Below are 18773 nucleotides of genomic sequence, written 5' to 3'. Positions count from 1 at the left end.
GCTAAATTGCGCTAGAGTCAGTAGAGAATTCTGATCAAGGATGCCGCCAAGGAGTATCGTGTGCCTCTATTGCTGGAAGCCTTCATCTGCTGCAGTTCTCTGCAACCATTCCAACAGATTTCATATTGGGGATCACATTACTTCAGCCCTGCAGGGTGTTTGGGACTCAGGTGAGATGCCAGACTCACTTACAGAGGGCCTCATTCATTTGATTCCAAAAGGGGTTTGCAGGAATTTAGTGTCTCAATGTAGACCGATTACTTTGTTGGGTACTTTGTATAAAATCTTAGCAAAAGCTATCAGCCTTCATCTCTGTAGCCCTTTCTGCCAGATCTTATCCATGATACGCAGACGGGCTTTGTACATGGCAGGAGCATCTTTGACAACATCTTCTCATTTTGAGAGGCTTCTGACTGGGCCATGCATAATGGCCATAGGCTGGCCATTCAAGTCCTGGACTTTGAGAAAGCTTATGACAGGTAGACAAGGGCTTTCTAGAGGACACAACTCCTCGCTTTGGTTTCTCAAATGCATGGATCAGAGGGGTGTCATCCCTCTACAAACCAGCCCATAGCGAGGTTCTTATTGGTGGAGTCAGGCGGGACAGATTTGAGATTACCAGATCAGTCCGCCAGGGATGCTCTCTAGCCCCCTTTTTGTTCTTATTTGTGGCTGAAGCTATGAGCTATTACATTAGAGCTCAAGATGATATTGTAGGGCTCAGGCTTCCATTGAGGTAGGAGGATGAGCTCTTAGACAGTGAGTTGGTAGATGATACGGCTATTTTTTTGGATGCCACTCCACTGACACTGACTTCATTCAGGACGGCGTTGGATTTATTTTGCATTGCGGCAGGTGCACACATTAATTGGAACAAATCCAATGGCTTTTGGATCAGTGATGAGGACACTCCAGAGTGGGGAAATAACATAGGGTTCACTTGGATTCAGAGGGGTGTTTCTGTCAGATATCTGGGATGCCAGGTTGGGGTGGGCATCTCTCCAGCACAATAGTTTGCTCCCGTGTTGGAGAGTATTAGGAGGAAATCATCTTTTGGAGTTCAGCCAAACTTGACCTTGCATCCAGAGTTATGGTTGTGAACCAGGTATTATTGGCCACTGCCTGGTTTGTTTGCTCTTGTTGATGCAGGTCTAGAGGTTGTGAGACCTATCAGGAACTTCCTTTGGAGCGGTTTAGATGACACCTTAGATGTTGTAGCCAGGGTGGCTCGGGAGACCCTCATTCTCTCCACATGAGAAGGTCGTCTCAATATTATTGACCCAAACTTGCAGTGTATGGCCTTGCTCTGCAAGTTTGTAGTACGTGGATTGATGCCTCAACATGAGCCTTGGAAAGATTTCTTCTCACGTAGCATTCAATCTTGTACTCCATCTCATGGTGGGGGAGATTGGATGGATAGCATCAGATGGATCTTTACTTCAGTCCATCTCAAATCTCCCCCTTCCCCTCTCATGGCTACTATTTTGAAATCTTGGGGCAGCTTCAGGAACACTCTTCACAGAGTTCCACCCACCTCTCGTGAAGAAATTCACAGGCAGCCAGTCTTGTGGAATGACTCGATATTGGATGACCATGGCAGGCGACTTGGAGTGTCACACTATATGTAGTGGTCTAGATGGGAGAGGGGACCTGCTTCTACAGTAGGTGCCTAGCAGGCCTTTAGGATACTTCAAGAGGATTAGATACTCATAGCAGTTGGCCACCTCAGAGGGAGTGCAGGCAAGATACAACAGATAGAGGCAGCTATTCCAGCAAAGTAGATAGACACAGATGACATGCCGATCACAGAGTCCACTTGGTGGGGAGCGTTCTCAGGGACAGGTATTCCCTTGCGGGATGCACATGAGGATACCCTAGTCTTTGATGTTGAGTTGAGAGGCACACTTACCAAATCTTCTGATGATATTCTTTTGGAGGTTGCCTTTCAGCTTGTCAGGATCGCAGGTTTCATGGAGTGGGGCACGGACTCATAGTGGTATCTTGACCCCGATCCTCTTCTCCTTGCGCTAGGGTCTTGGAGACTCTGGTTATACGGTGGTTCCCCTATTAGGTTCGTACAGTGGGACCCAGGGGAGTGGGAATGGATTGATGAGGGGCACCGAGAAAAGAGCATCTCCTTCTTTCGTTATACAGTTAGAAATGCCAGGAGATTTCAGCTCAATAGTAGAGGTTGGAGGCCCTCCAGAGCCCCTGATTGGGATAGTTTTCAGATTTCTGCAGTTGCGAGGAAAAACTTTTGGTGTAGCCTTTGGAAATCCCTCAGGAATAGAAAGATCCCTCTTTTCTTTTGGCTTTCTATTCATGGAGAGATTGCAGTGAACCTGTGGAGATCCAGGTTTTGGGCCTGATCCTACTTGTCCTCGTTACTTGCCACATAGCAGTTGAGTTAGTACAGCATTGCCTTTGGGAGTGCAGACATGCGAGGACAATCTGGAAAGGTGTTGCTAGGATTTTCAGCATCTTTCATACAACATCTTTCTATATGACCTAGGGTTTAGGGTTTAGGGTTATCTCTTACTACTGGCCCTCCAGTGTTCTTCGAGGGACATGACCCAGATCCAACTTTCATTGTACCGGCGACACTCAGTGGAGTCTTGTTCCCTCCAGGATGTTCCCTTCACTCCTTTCAGAGCTGCTCATGCCTCAGTAGACACATCATGGGAGATTCTGGCTAGCATTGCAACTTGGCATATTTGGATAGCCAGGTGTACAAAGGCAATGGAAGGTACATAGGTTCACCCCTCTCAAGCTATGGCCAATATTTGAACCGACACAGTACACACTCTAATGGCCATTTGGGCGAGCATGCAGGGATCCTCCAGAGTAGCCACTGCCAGGAGAGTTATTTTTTTGAGAGTTTGGAGAGGATCTCCTTTCTTCTCTGAGTCTCCCTTAGGGTTGAGGTGGCATTTTCAGCCTCCGCCTTGGTTTTTTTATTAGCTCCTTTTGAGTTGTTCTTTTTCCTCATGCATAGCATGATGTATTCTTGTATTTCAGCTTGCTCTCACGGTGTTCATTCATACTTAATGAAGTAATTTTCTTGGGAAAAAAAAAGTTATCGTGTCAAGTGTAAGTAAACCACTTTTTTCAACATTTTGGTGATCCTACTAGGGAAGGGTCAATTGAGTTGTGAGTTGCGAGTTGACAAGTTGTGGTTGGAAAAATCTAGAGGACTGAGGTAGCAAGCCTAGAATTGAGAGGTCATTGAAAGGTTCATGTTGTCCAATAAAGATTCATGTTGTCCAATAACGAAGTGAAATAGTTGCTAGGTCTTGTGAGCTATTACAAGAAATTCCTTCGAGTAACCCCAGACGAGTGTCATAGTCTGGTGGTGTGCTTGAAGACCGCGTGTGGAATACAAAAAGTGTTCGCAAAGGAATTGACTACATCTTACTATGAGAACTAGTGCGGTCTCAAAACCTGGTCTTAGAACCAGAGTTCAATGTCTGAAGGAGACTGGCAAAAGCATTGACTGTCCATCAGGAGCATAGAGCGTGAGGAGAGAGACTCGGCCACGTTATCCCAAGGGTGGAAGTTGATTACTATGCAAAGTTAGAAGGACGGAATTTTGGTCTTCGTCCCATAAGATTGGTAGATGAAGGTCCGTCATGGTAGGTGGAGTCCAAACACTATTCCACAGAAAGCTTGGATTTTGAGAGGCTAGCCATTTCCTCTTGATTATCAAAATGATCGTGAGGACAATGCCAATGAACAAAGAGAAAGACTTCGTCAATACTCGACTGGTATTCCAAAAGAATCTCGACAGATCTAATAGGTGGGGAACTAGTGATTCGGTTCTTTCGAGTGAAAGACATGTTCACCCTGGGTATGGAGCAAGTAGAGTGGAAGTACCTCTAGAATGAACAGATAAGTCCTAGTCTAGATCCAATATTAGGGTAAAATTTCAGAATTTCAAAGGCAGTGATGACGAAGACCCGTATAGTCATCTTCAAAGTTGCCATATTAATGGTGCTACAACAAATGAAGAATACATGGATTATTTCCGTGTACCTTAATAAAAAATACTAAGAGGTGGTTTAACTTGATTCTAGTTGGGTACTTCCCTGACTGGTATGCGATGTCAAAAGCAATCCTGCAGCGGAGATTCAGACAGGAGATTAATGAAGAAAATGTATGCAAGAAGCTAAGTGAGCTAAAGCAGAATAAAGGAGAATCCATCCAAGACTTTGTGCCTTTTTTTTTTCCCCCAAAAAAGAGACTTCTATTAAGAAAGAAAGAAACTTGCTAGAGCAAGCTTTGTGCAGAAATACAACATGCTAAGCATGTAATAAAAAACACCTCAGAGGAATGAGGTAGAAAGAAACCAAGGCTGAGGCTGAAAATGCCAACTCAACCTTGTAGAAGTCTCAGCAAAGAAGGGAGAGTCTCTCCAATCTCTGAGAAAAGTAACTCTCCTAGAGGAGGCTGCTCGAGATGATCCCTGCATGGTCGCCCAAATGGCCATCAGAGTGTGGACTGTATCTCTCCAAGTACTGGCCAAGATCTGAGAAGGGTGAACTTGAGAAGCCTCCAAAGGCTCAGTGCATCTGGCTCTCCAAATGTGCCATGTTGCAATGCTTGTTAAGACCTCCCATGTAGAGTCGTCGACCGAGGAATGAGCAGCCCTGAAGAGAGTGGCCGGAACATCCTCTAGAGAGCATGACTCCACAAGGTGTCATCGGACGTGAAGAGCCGAAGAGGAGTCAAGTCTCTCAAAAAAGACCTGGGGCCCTGAAAGAGTAAGTCAAGCCACTGATCCCCAGGTCATATAGAAAGGTAGGCGAACAAAAGTGCTGAAAAGTCTTGCAATCCCCTTCCATATGATTCTCGCCTGTCTGCAATCCCAAAGGCAGTGCTGTATTATCTCCAAAGCAGAAAGGCAACGAGGGCAAGAAGGGTCAGCTCCAAACCTGGATCTCCATTGGTTTACTGCTATCCCACCATGCCAAAAGAAGAGAGTGATTTTTCCATTCCGGTGGGATTTCCAGAGCCTCTGCCAAAAAAATTTCTGCAAGTCAACAGAAATCTGAAAGTTCTCCCAATGATGAGCTCTGGTAGGCCTCCAACCCCTACAGCTGAGCTGGAATTTCCTGGCATTACTAACCATTGTGTGGATAAAAAAGAAAAAAAGTTTTTCACTTGTTGCATGTTGCTGGGTGAGTGCATAGCTATGTGCATAGCTAGTTGGTAGTGGAAAAGGGCTGTGGACACCCTCATGACGGACTCCACACTGATGATATATTGTCTTGAGATGGAAGACACTTCTATAGGGACTCTGGGAGATGATGAAGTGCAGTGAAGGATAACCAGATAATCCAAAGCATGATATTCAGAGTATGACAGGGTTTTGTTGTGGGATGACATACGCCTATCATGGTTGTCCCGAGTTCTTTCTGTGTGAGGGCATGAGCATTTTTTTTGTCGTGATTGTCTTGTAGATCCTTTGTGCCGGGATGGTGTTCACCATATGTGGTAGTATGGGCAATATGGTGCTAAGCGCTTTTGGCATGTGTTGGTGGTACCTAAGGTAGGAGTATAGGCACTAATTGCCTTGGTATAGTTTGAAGGAAAGAGTGGGAGAGTGGTGAAAAGGCAAAAGATGACATGGCACATATCACAAAAGTATCCATGCATGTGGCTACGTGAGGGAGAAGAAGAGCTTCTAGATGACATGTTGGCATGTATGTGAAGGTGACGACTGGAAGCGGGAGGGACTCTTCTTTCTGGGGGAAAGTCATCGAATACGGGCATTGGAGGACCTTGGAAGAAGGAGAGCTCTGTGAGCGACAAGAAGGAGAGCTCTGAAGGCGAGAGCTTCTGAAGTTCGGGGGTCGAGAGCTTGAATGTGGCCTGGGAAGGATGGCGCAAGGAGTACGTGAGGTCAGGGAGTATCTTGAGCGACAGGGGGCTCTGGAATCCGGCTGAGGGAGGTGTTTGACTGAAGGGAAGGATCCGGGCTGAGTTGGGGATCGCGACTGCAGCTGGAGAAGAGATCGTGAGCCAGGGGAGTAACTTGGGTGACAAAAGACCGTGGGCTATCGCTTTTGGAAGGAGAAGTCATGGACTCGGGCTGATAGATGGGTCGATGAGCAGAGAAGGGAGGGCTCTTGAGGAAGATAACGGAAGCTCCATGAGCAAGAAAGGTTGCGCGTGAGCTCGCAAAGGAGTTGCAAGTCGGTGGGCAAGAGAGCTCAGTAAGAGAAGGGGTCATCGTATATGGGCGGAAGGACCACAGGAAGGCGGAAGAGAGGAGCTCAGAAGCGCCGGGGCCAGGATTGCGCAGAGAAGGAGATCTTTTGATGGGAGCTCTAGAACAGAGGGAGAGCTTCTGGAGTGGCGATGCGATACAAATGGCAAAGCTCTGGGAAAGAGTGGCGTCACTACTGTGTGGCTGGGAAAACTTGGGAGGTCGACTGTGGTTTGGAGGTGAAGAGCTATTTGGTTGCCGGTAGGAACGAACAAAGAAAAGGAGAAACCATCGATGATGATAAGAGAGGTTGTGCGCGAGCGGAAGGCTGGACGATACAAAAAGAAATAAGGGGAACTTCTTGTTAAGGAGCTCGCAAGCAAGTTGACAGCAATTAAGAGTAGGGAAGAGATATGCAAGGAGATAGAGATGAAGGCCGTCTCGAATGATGCTTGACAGTTGGGCTGTAGCAATGGCTGTCGGGAGCTTTCAAATGGGATATGGTCTCAACCATAGAGGCTTGGATCAATACCTTGGATACAAGAGGGCCGTGAGTTGGTATGCTTTGTAAGGGAAGCTTGTTTTCCAGGGAACAAAAAGGCTACGGAAGGTGAGCTTGGCTCGATAGGAGCTCGGAGGCGAGTGGACAACAACCAAGACCAAGGTGCATGAGCTCGAGGAGGTTCTCGTAAGAGGGAAGACCAGGTAGTGGAGGAAGGAGCATTGTGAGCTCGCAGGAGGGCCACGTGAAGAAGAGGCTTGTGAGCAAGGGAGGTCAATCGATGCTTTGAGGGAAGTTTAGTTGGAGAGCCATGTATGCAATAAGGAGCAAATGAGGTCACTTCTTCAACCAAAAATTTCAAAGCTAGTAATTCCACATCCAATGGCAGAATTGCTTCTTTCCCATATACCAAATGAAATGGAGAGAATTGAGTGCTATGCTTCACCGCTACCCTATATGCCCACAAAACTTGATTCATCTCCAAATCCCAGTTCTTTGTGTGATTTCCCGTCATCTTAGCCATCATCAATTTAAAATTTTCATTTAAATTCTCATTCAACCCATTGCACTGAGGGTAGTATGGGGTGATGTACTTATGATTTATATTCAGCTATTGCACAAGTAATCCGTCACTTCTCCTCTGAATCCTTAACCACTATCTGAAAGTAAATCCAGGGGAAATCCAAATCTGCAGCATATGTGTTCATATATGAAATCAGCAACCCCTTTGCTGTCCACTCTTTTTACTGCCTTCACCTCTGCCCATTTTGATAAATACTCCACTGCAGTCAGCATATAACATTTCCTTCTAGCAGTTCTGGGTAGAGGACCAACTGCATCTATCCCCCATCTTTTAAAAATATCATAAACCAGCACAATATTTCTCGGCTCCCTTTTAAGAATTCTTTTTCCCATCCTTTGACATTCATGGCAGGATCTACACCAGTGCTGCACATCCTTCTGTATTGAAGGCCACACATAACCCTCCAGAAGTATTTTCTGCAATGTAATCTTAAAAGCATAGTGTCCTCCACAAGCTCCCTCATGACTGGATGATAGTATATAATATATTTATTCTCTCCAGGGTACTCTCCTCAAAATCTGATCAGCCCCTCTCATGTAAAGCTCATCATCAATCATCTCCCCCCCCCCGCTGCCCTCTCCCCTCCCTCCCCTCGCTGCCCTCTCCCCTCACTGCCCCCCCCCTCGCTGCCCTCTCCCTCCCTCCCCTCGCTGCCCTCCCCCCCCCGCTTGCTGCCCCTGCTCCCCGCCCCCTCCTTCTCCCCCGCCCCCCTCCCTCCCTCTCCCCCGTCCCCTCCTTTACCCCCACCCCTGTCCTCCCCGCCCCTCTCCTCCCCCGCCCGCTCCCTCCCCCTCCCCTCTCCTCCCTCCCCGCCTCCTCCCTCCCCCTCCCCCACCCCCTCCTTTCCCCTCACCCACTCCCCTCTCCCCCCCGCCTACTGCCCTGCCCTCCCCGCCCCTCCCCTCCCCTCCCCCCCCGCCCCCTCCCTCCCCCTCCCCCGCCCCCTCCTTTCCCCTCACCCGCTCCCCTCTCCCCCCCCGCCTGCTGCCCCTACACTCCCCGCCCCCCTCCTCCCCCCCCCCGCCCCCTCCTTCACCCCTCCCTTCCTCTCCCCTGCCCTCCTTCCCCTTCCCCTTCCCCGCCAGCCCCCTCCCTCCCTTCCTCTCCCGCCCCCTCCTTTCCTTTCCTCTCCCCCGCCCTCCCCCTCCCTTCCCCTCCCTTCCTAACTTCTCCCCCCCCGCAACTCCCCCTCGGCTCCTTTCCTCCTCTTCCTCTCTCTCCTTTGCTCTCCTGTTCTCCTTCTTCCTGCGCCCCTGTTCCAGGGCATCCTAGGCAGCAGTTTCACCAATAGAGCTTTTTAAGTGTTTGAATCGGCCCTTTCACTTCGATTGGCGAATGGATCCCCACTCAGCTAATCTTCGTCCACCTCCAATGGCCGCGAGAACCGTCATTTTTTCAGAAGACGAGTTGCAGCAGCTCAAGAAAGATGTGGAACTAGAAGGCTCCACATCACTTTTTGCCTGCATCTTTGGGTCACACCCTTCCAGATCACAGGCCAGAGACTGGATGATGGCAGCATTACCAGGAGATCTCACCCCACATCTCAGGGATAGTCGACTTTTGGGACGTGGATTCTTCCAAATGGTTTTCGACTCCCATGAGTCCACAGCCCTTGTTCTCAAAACTAATCTCCTTTGGCTTTCGAGGAGGATCTTTCTTTTGCCCTACACTTGGGCTTCGATCCGGTCGAGGAGGACAGTCAGGTCACATCATTGTTCATTAGATTTCTTGCCTTCTTCCTCGGTAGAGGTAGTTAGAGCGGACGGGGTGCCTCGAGTTAGGGTCATTGTCTCTAACCCTAACATCTCAAATGACCACATCATGCTTCAGCGCCCAGATGGCTCTCTCTTTCGACAGAGAGTCGAGATTGCAGGTAGACAAGACCAGTGCAAGATTTGCAGGACCCTTGGGCACTTTGCTAGAGACTGCCCAAGGAAGAGAAAAAGACCCAAGAGGTCTTTTGGTGCGGCTCCTTCACGTACTACCCCAATTGCACCTCCCCAGCACCCTGTACCACGCACTCCAGGACCACACCAAGAGCAGCAGGGCACCTTGCTTCACGCACCCTAGGACCACCAGGGGCAACAGGGCGCCCAAAACCAGCAGCACACACAGTACCACGATGGAGAGCGATCAGAGCGGCTCCTTTACCTCAAGAGGAGACCTTTGATCCAGTTCAGACAGACGCCATCCAGACTCCAAAGGTAGATGTTGCTGCAGGATCAGACACTACAGTTCCACATTAGGAGGGGCCTTTAGATGCATAGGTACCAGCCCCAGTCACTTTGGTTTCTGATCATGAGGGGGCTACCAATACTTCTTCCCCATAGACTGTTTCTGGCACAGTCAGGACAACCGAGGGAATGCATGCACAGATAAGGACTCCATATTCCTCTTCAGCCCTACCACAGGCCTCCTAAACCTCCAGCTCTAGTTCTGCTGATAGAGGCTTGGCAGGTCCTCCTCCTCCATCTTCCACGAGTGCAGGTCTTCTTCGCACTCCTCGGCCAGACTTGCTTCTCAGGAACACTTTTTCGGCACTAGTAGACTCGGCGACTTTCATGGATGAGGAGGAGTTTGTACCCTCCACCTTAGGGGTCCCGATCACTGGGATTCCTTTTGATAGGGCCTTCCCCTCAGTAGGGGTGGGGAGCCTTTCACCTGTTGAATTTCCTGCGCTTAGCAAGAGTGTTTCGGCCCAGGGGAAGCTGGTCTCCTCTACTAGGTCGGGTAAGCCTTTCCACCCAGCATCCTCCTGTCGATGAGGATAGTTAGCTGGAACATACAGGGCCTAGGCGGAGTTTCACACCGTCGCCGTAAGCAACTGATCCGGAATCAGCTTCATCCTCGTGTCACTGGAGGTGCTATTGATGATATCCTTTTTATCCAGGAACACAAGTTGGATGCCAGTGATTGCTCTAAATCTGGCAAACTTCTTTCAGGACATACCTTCTGGTCGCCTGTTATAGGCACAAGGGGAGGTACTTGCATTTCAGTCTCTCCTTCTATTTTACCCTTGGTTGCTGGTCATGGTATTATCTCCCCCTCTAGAGCTCAATGGATCATTATTTTGATTGGAGGGCATAAGATTGGTCTTCTCAATCTGTATGCCCCCAACAACAGAGGGGAGTGAGTCTCCTTTTGGAAGGAGTTACTATCTTGGGCCCCCATTGCAGATTCCATTGGTGGTGATTTCAACATGGTTGAGTTGCCATCAGACAAAAAGGGAGGCAGACAAAGTGGAATTCATTCTTTGGAGAGGGCAGCCTAGAATGCCTTTCTCTTTCAGTATAGTGGCAGGGACACTTGGCTTGATGATGCCTTTCATGTTATGCCACAGTCAATCCTGTACTCTTGGTCGAACAGGAGAGTACACATGCCCATCCATGCACGTATTGACACATTTTATGTAGATGATTGGGTACTTGACAGAGGCGGATCTGTATGCATTTCTACTGCGGTTACCACTTCATATCATTTTCCAGTGGTGTTGCAGATTCTTCAGCCTCCCATACAGATTTGGGTTTCTCACATACAGGGTGGAGCTGTCTGCCCATCTCAGGTAGCTGCAGCCTTATCCGGAATCAGTGACTATTATCATACAGTCGCTGATTCCAGGAGATGTGAGATTCTCATATGTGAAATTGATATACGCCAGCAGTTAGCGTCCCTTCAGAGGGAAGAGCAGAAGAGGCCCACTGATGCTTGGATTCAGAAGCGCCTTGCTGCAGCAAGGGCTCATATACAGATATTGTTGGATCAGAGAGTAGAGTATGCCTTTCATGCACGGGAATCCTTTTGGATTCAGATGGGTGGCAGGGTCAACAAACACTTTTCCTCTACTCACGGACCCAGACATAGTAGAGATAGTGTCTCGCAGCTTCTAGACTCAGACGAGGTGTTACAGTCAGATCCTGATGCCGTCATGCGTGTAGCTTCAAATTTTTTTGCATCCCTTTTTACTGTAGATCCGGGCACACAGGCCATAGATGATGCCAGAGAGGTTATTTGGCACAGTATCCCTGTATTAGTGAAGGATGATTTGTATGTTTCTCTTGATGCACCTTTCACCAATGCAGAATTCAAGACTGTATTACTTGCCCTTCACAAGGGCAAGTGCCCAGGTTCGGATGGACTTACCCCTTCTTTTTTTATTACTTTTTGGGAGTAGATTGGTGATCACATTACATCAGCCCTCTGCAGGGCATGTGGGACTTTGGTGAGATGCCTGACTCACTTACAAATGGTCTCATTCATCTCATCCCAAAGGCGGGTAATAGGAATCTAGTGTCACAATGGAGACCGATCACTTTATTGGGCACTTTTTACAAGATTCTAGCGAAAGCCATCAATATGCAGCTAGAGGTTTTTCTTCCAGATTTGATTCATGACACACCGACAGGGTTTGTGCATGGCAGAAGTATTTTTGATAATATTTTCTCATTTTGGGAGGCCTCAGAATGGGCCATGCAAAGCCGCCAGAGGATGGCCATTCTACTCTTGGACTTTGAAAAAGCTTACGACAGAGTAGACTGGGATTTTTTAGAGGGTACTCTTTCTCGCTTTGGTTTTTCAGATGCATGGATTAGAGGAGTATCCTCTCTCTACAGATCAGCCCATAGCCATGTGCTTATTGGGGGGGTAAGACGGGACAGATTTCAGATTGGTAGATCGGTCCGCTAGGGATTCCTCTTGCCCCTTTTCTTTTTCTGTTTGTGGCGGAAGCTATGAGTATCTACCTTAGATCTCAAGCTGATGTTTATGGGCTGAGGCTTCCTTTTCGCCGGGAAGAAGAGCTTCTAGATAGTGAGTTGGCAGATGACACGGCTGTTTTTTTGGATGCCTCCCCCAGGACACTCACTTCCTTCCGAACAGCCTTGGATTTATTTTGCACGGCTGCAGGTGCACACATTAATTGGCATAAATCCAATGGTTTGTGGATTTGCGATGATGACACCTCGGATTGGGGTAATGATATTGGTTTCACTTGGGTATAGAGGGGTGTCTCCGTCAAATGTTTGGGCTGCCAGGTTAGGATGGGCATCTCTCCTTCACAACAGTTTGCTCCGGTGTTAGAGAGCATCAGAAGAAAGCTCCTTTTTTGGAGTGGTGGTGGTTAACTAGGTTGTTCTAGCCACAGCTTGGTTTGTATGCTCTTGTTGGTGCCACTCTAGGGATTGTTGTATCACTCAGCTCAAGAGGCCTGTACGGAATTTTTTATGGAGTGGTCTAGATGGCACAACTGATGTTACAGCCAGGGTGGCTTGGGAGACCTTGATTCTTCCTAGAAGAGAAGGGGGTTTGAATATCATTGACCCGGATCTACAGTGCAGAGCTTTACTCTACAAGGTTGTTGTGAGAGGACTTATGCCAAGACAAGAGCCTTGGAAGGACTTTTTTATCAGATGCATACAGTCTTGCACACCCACTTCAAGAGAGGATTGGATACACAGTACTAGGTGGGTTTTCACCACAGCACACCTCAGATCTCCTTCTTCCCCTCTTATGGTTGCTATACTGAAAGCATGGGCCAGCTTTCTCTTCGCAGGATTCCCTGATCCACCCGTGAAGAGATTGAAAGGCATCCTATCATGTGGAACGACAATATTTTGGATGAGCATGGCATACCACTTGGAGCTTCTCTTTACATGCAGTGGCCCAGATGGGAGAGGGGCCCTGCATCAACTGTGAGAGCATGGAAAGCCTTCAGGAGGCTTCATGCAGACCATCAGGCCCAAGTGGTTCATAATCTCAGAAGGAGTGCAGTAAGAATTCAATAGATTGATGCAGCCTTGCCCTTGGATTGGGTGGACACAGATGGCATGCCTATTACTTGTTCCACCTGGATGGGGGCATTTTCCAGATCGGGCATTCCTTTGCAGGTGATTGCTTTACGGAACACACATGAGGATGCCCTAGTCTTTGATGTTTCTTCGGGGGGCAGGCTGTCCAAGTCCACAGATGATATATTGCTGGAGGTACCGCGTTTCAGCCAGTCAGGGTAGTGGGCTTCATGGAGCATGGCTCTCTTTCACAGTGGTACTTGGATCCTGACCCGCTACTCATTACCCTGGGCTCATGGAGGCTGTGGCTCTATGGAGGTGTCTCAATTAAGTTTTTGCAATGGGACCCTGGGGAATGGGAGTGGGTAGATGAAGGGCACCGAGAGAAATACATCCCCTTCTTTCGTTACACGGTCAGTAATGCCGAAAAATTCCAGCTCAGCTGTAGGGGTTGGAGGCCCACCAGAGCTCCTCATTGGGAGAATTATCAGATTTCTGCAGACTTGCAGAAATTTTTTTGGCAGAGGTTCTGGAAATCCCACCGGAATAGAAAAATCACTCTCTTCTTTTGGCTTTCTATTCATGGTGGGAAAGCAATGAATCATTGGAGATCCACGTTTGGGGCTGACCCTACTTGCCCTCGTTGCCTATCTGCTTCAGAGACAGTACAACACTACCTTTGAGATTGCAGACAGGCGAGAATCATATGGAAGGGGATTGCAAGACTATTCAGCACTTTTATTCGCCTCTCCTTCTATATGACTTGGGGGATTAGTGGCTTGGGTCACTCTTTCAGGGCCCCAGGTTTTCTTCAAGAGACATGACTCGTCTTGGGCTCTACACATTCGACGACACCTTGTGGAGTCGTTCTTTTTAGAGGATGTTCCAGCCACTCTCTTCAGGCCTGCTCATTCCTTAGTTGACTCTCCATGGGAGGTTTTAGCTAGCATTGCAGCATGGCACATTTGGAGAGCCAAATGCACTGAGGCTATGGAGGGTTCTCAGGTTCACCCTTCACAGATCTTGGCCAGTACTTGGACAGATATGGTACACACTCTGATGGCCATATGGGCGACCATGCAGGGATCCTCTCAAGCAGCCTCCTCCAAGAGAGTTACTTTTCTCAGGGATTGGAGGGACTCTCCCTTCCTTGCTGAGACTTCTACAAGGTTGAGTTGGCATTTTCAGCCTCAGCCTTGGTTTCTTTGTACCTCATTTTTCTGAGGTGTTTTTATTACATGATGTATTTCCGGCTCTAGCGAGTTTCTTTCTTTCTTAATAGAAGTCTCTTTTTTGCAAAAAAAAAAAACTATATACCAAAGTCACAAGGTGCTAGCTATGACCTGCAAGCAACCCATTCCTTCAACCAAGCTTCCAGCCTTAGATTTCTTACCTGCTTCCTTTCACACTATCATAACCATGCACTTATTTCTTGCCTAGCTTCCACCCATCAGCTTTTGTCTTGCATGACAATCATGGCACTCGGTTCCTTTCTTGCTCACAAAGTACTCAAAGCTTATGAACTTCCGGCTTCCATCACCCGTCACCTCCAATCCTTATAGAAGCGTCGCCTCTCAAGAGCTCTCTCTCTTGTAGTCCTCCTGCTCACTTAGCTCCCTTCCAAAAACTCCAGCCAGCCCAAAGTCATCTTCCACTAAGTCCAATAACTGTCTCTTCTTGCGCGATCCTGGACCTCCGTCTGCTCTTCGTTGCGCCTCTCCCCAACTTCTTTTTCTCCACCGACCTCTAGCAATAGCCCTTGGTCTCTCCTCGGCCACTATGCACCAAGCCTGCAGTCACGATCCCCTAGCTACACACAAGGAACTCTCCTCAGTGTTGCAGCCTCACTGTCGTGGAATTCCCTTACTCCTCAAGCTCCCGTCCTTCTTCTCCCTCTGTCACGATCCCATTCCAGCTTCGGGTTTAGGCCTTTTCTCTCCCATTTCCCTCCTTGCTATTCGCTCATGTACTTGCCCTTTCGCCCTCAGAAGCCCGCCACCCCATTGGCTTTTGTCCACCCAAGCCCATGCAATCGCAAAAGCCTTCCCCAGCTCCTACCCCAATGTCTTCTCTCTGTACGCAATCCCCAACTTCCAAACCGTCACCTCTGATCTCTCATCGCCCCCCTCTGCTCAGCCTCAAGCTCTCCTGTCCCAAGCTTCCATCGACCTTCCCACCGCTCCTCTTAATCCACCAAAAGCTCTCCCGAGTCCAACCACCATTTCCTTTTTTCTACCCCCTTCTTCCCTGCTGCTCAGCATCTCCCCGGTGTAAGCCTTTCCTCCCAAGCTTCCTGAACTGCCCTTCCTGCTGTTCACTCACGCACCTCCTTGCCCGTCAACCCCCTGCCTCTCCTTCTGAGACCCTCCAAGCCTCCCTCTCCAAACTCCCCCCAACTCCATGTGAAGTCCCGATCCCCTTCCAAGCCCACGCATCCCCCCGATGTCCTTCTCCGGAAGCTCTCTCAATCCTTCTCGCAGTCGCGATCACGTAGCATGCTAGCTCATCGACCAGAAGTATCCCAAATCCTTATGTAGCATGCATGCATGCTTTCCTGAATGTAAGCCACGTCACCTCTATTAGCCACCTCATGCTTCCTTTTACCCACTCTCAAACATCACATGCAATAACACCAAGCCCAAACAAATTCGAATTTTGAGACTTCTTAAACATCCCCATATTGACACACATCATATGGAAACCTTGTTCTGGAATGCCTGGTGCACCACATTGCATTTTCATCTCTTTTCGAGAGTCCCGTAAAGTATCTACTATCTCAAAAAATATTTACATGAGTGTAGAATCTTTTATGAGAGTGTCCATAGCTCATTTCCACCACCAACTAGCTATGTACATAGCTATGCACCAACTCATCAGCATGCAACAAGTGATATACATATTTACATTTTATCCACACTTTTTTTTTAGGTAATATCCAGTGCTGTATTTATATGCTCATAAATTTACAAGATGGGAAGTCTCCAAAATGGAGAGTATCCCCTATGCAAGAAGCATCTATATCACCCTCATGGCAGGCATCATATAAGGATTGCCGCAATGAGGCTCGGAAAGATTCATATGACTTGTGAGTCTGCCGACCCAAGTATGCCAAATTATGCTCACTCCAGATTGTCCAAAGAGCCCAATATCTCACCCAAGAGAGAAATAGTGAGCATTGAGACAAAGACCTCATAAATATGCCAAATAGCCAAAAATGTTTCCCAAATCTGTGACTCAGGAAACGGAGCCGAAGATGATCTGAAATTCTCCCGAGGAGGTTCCTAGAACACGGGCAGTGCCAAAGCAAATGAGGGACAGTCTCTGAAGGAGCCTAACATCTTAAACATGTGGGTGGTGCAATCCGACGTTTGGCAAGTGTGACTCCCACTGACAATGTGCCTGTCATGCATCTCTAAAGAAAAAGTCTTTGTTTCAAAGGCATTTTACACTTCCATAATATCCGAAGATTCTTCCGCCACCATGAGAGGGGCTTCCTGATATGCCACAGAGTATTAGCATATTGTTGAATCCATGGAGCAGGCTGAAGAAGCCTGTAGGCTTTGATGGAGGTCAAGGCAGGCAGAGGAACAGGATGAGAGCATGTAGCAGAGGGTTGCAATTGCCAATCCAATAGCCTGTCTGTGTCAGCCACAGGGGGAACAGGTAGAAAAGGATGTAACAAATCAGCAATTTTCTTCCATATCGACCTATGGTGCATTCCCAATGCATAGGAAGCAGTGGCCTGAGGAAAAGATAAGACATAGCCCTAATTATCTACCACATCATGTATGTATCTAATTCCCAATTTCATGAGATTGTATGCTCGAACAGGTTCCTGTAAAGCAAGTGGAATGTCAAAGATGGCACTCCAATGAATACTTTCTTTCCTCATTGAGTTTGTCCCCGAGCAATTATTAGGAGCCCATTTGACCTTAGAAAGGACTTGTTTCCAGTCAAGTATCAGAGCAGTAGAGAAAGGACAGCTAGGTATCTTCCCTGCGAATCTCCCAATGACAACCTCCCAATGATCAGTAGTCCAATGACCATAAGCAGAAGTCCTCATGTTGACACACATGGATGCTATCATACAAGTCCATGGCTGTTGTTGGCGGAAAAAAGTATGGAGCATAGTCGCCTTCCTTGCAAGTACATGATATCTTATATTGAGGATATTAAGTCCACCATGCATCCTAGGAGAGCACACCATTTCCATCTTCATCAGTCTCAATGCTTTCACAGCAGTTTTTGTCCTCCATAACATCTCCATAGCTTGAGACATAAAGGCTGAAATATCTCTGGAGGACCAATGCAGCAAAGGGAAAAAGAATTGGACATAGGACATTACAATGGACTGTACTATTCTGAGCCTAACATGAAGTGGCTAAATAGAAATTTTCCAATATTCCAGTTTATGTTGAAGTCTTTGGAAGATCCATTTTAACTGCTGCTTCCTGGTGATATGCCATCCTATAGGATATCCCAAATGCCTGACTACATCTTTGGAATGCACCACCTAACCTGGCCAGAGAATAGAATGCCAGTCACATTGTTTCAGGGGAAGCAATTTAGATTTGTCAAAATTAACATGCAATCCCGCTGCCAATCCATACAATGATAGAGTGGTCATAAGCATGTGAACTTCCCGGGGAGAATTCTGTGGCATAAAGAAGGAATCGTCAGCATATGCTTGTGCTAAAAAAGATGCAGCCCCAGGGATTTTAAGACCAATCATCTGTCCTGTGTTTGTAAGATGATCAAGATACATTAAGAGGGGATGGGTCGCAATGGCATAGAAGAGAGCACTAAGAGGGCAGCCCTGTCTAACTGATCTACCCAATGTCCATGACCGAGATAGATGACTCCCAAGAATGCACTGAGAAGTAGAGCCAAAATAAAGCCAGTAAACTGCATTTGCTATCTTTGGACCAAAGCCCAACTTTGTCATGATTTGAGAAATAAAATCCCATTGAATAGTGTCAAATGCCTTAGCAATATCTACTTGCAATATGAGCCCATCTTGATGCGAGTACTTAGCATATTCAATTGCAGTCAATGCATTGGAGATATTATCATGGATTTGTCTTCGCGGCACAAACCCATATTGATGAGGATGAAGGCCTGCATTCAGTATCCCATGAAGCCTATACACAATCATTTTGGTAATGAGTTTGTAAACTACAGGCATCAAAGTAAAAGGCATCCAATCTGACATATGGTCACACAGATGTTTTTTAGGCACAAGTTTGACCATGCCATGCTTCCAAGAGTGCGGTAACTGATTTTCTTGCCAGGCAACATTGATCATTTGCAAGAAGACATCTTTCAAATCATCGAAATATAAAATTCCACCGTAAGGCCATCCCAGCCAGGGGACTTGTATTTGCTGAGGTGGAACAATGCATTATCAAGTTCTGTATCAGTGAAAGGTCTCTCCAAGGTAAGAGCATCATCCATTTCCACTATTTCAGAAACGTATTGGAGGAGTTCAGTCCTCGCATCAGTCATTTGATTTGATGGGGAACCAGGAGCAGAGAACAATTTCTGGAAATAATTTTGGCATTCATCTTGGAGATCAGAGAAAGAGTGCGTCCAAGAGCCATCTAGCTTCCTTACCCTTAGACATAAGTTTTTCTTTCGAGTAGCATGCAGGCCCTGGAAAAAGGCTTTTGATGAGCAGCCCTTATCCATGAGGAGCTT

At 47.6% G+C, this 18773-nt stretch overlaps 1 protein-coding gene across 1 annotated transcript in view; it reads right to left on the bottom strand.

The window, feature by feature from the left end:
- Window positions 1-18773, bottom strand: part of LOC147881451 (uncharacterized) — a 576232-nt gene that overhangs the window by 360273 nt on the left and 197186 nt on the right. The window contains exon 13 of the mRNA XM_087402392.1: window positions 16459-16463. Within this exon, the coding sequence (XP_087258518.1) occupies window positions 16459-16463 (5 nt within the window). The remainder of the gene's footprint in view (window positions 1-16458; window positions 16464-18773) is intronic.

This window comes from Dipteris shenzhenensis, chromosome 31 (assembly GCF_047967505.1).
Source record: "Dipteris shenzhenensis isolate YYH24624 ecotype China chromosome 31, Dip_SZ_1.0, whole genome shotgun sequence".
Lineage (NCBI taxonomy): Eukaryota > Viridiplantae > Streptophyta > Polypodiopsida > Gleicheniales > Dipteridaceae > Dipteris > Dipteris shenzhenensis.
The sequence above is the reverse complement of the archived record's forward strand: the minus strand, read 5'-3'. Positions and strand labels throughout refer to the sequence as shown.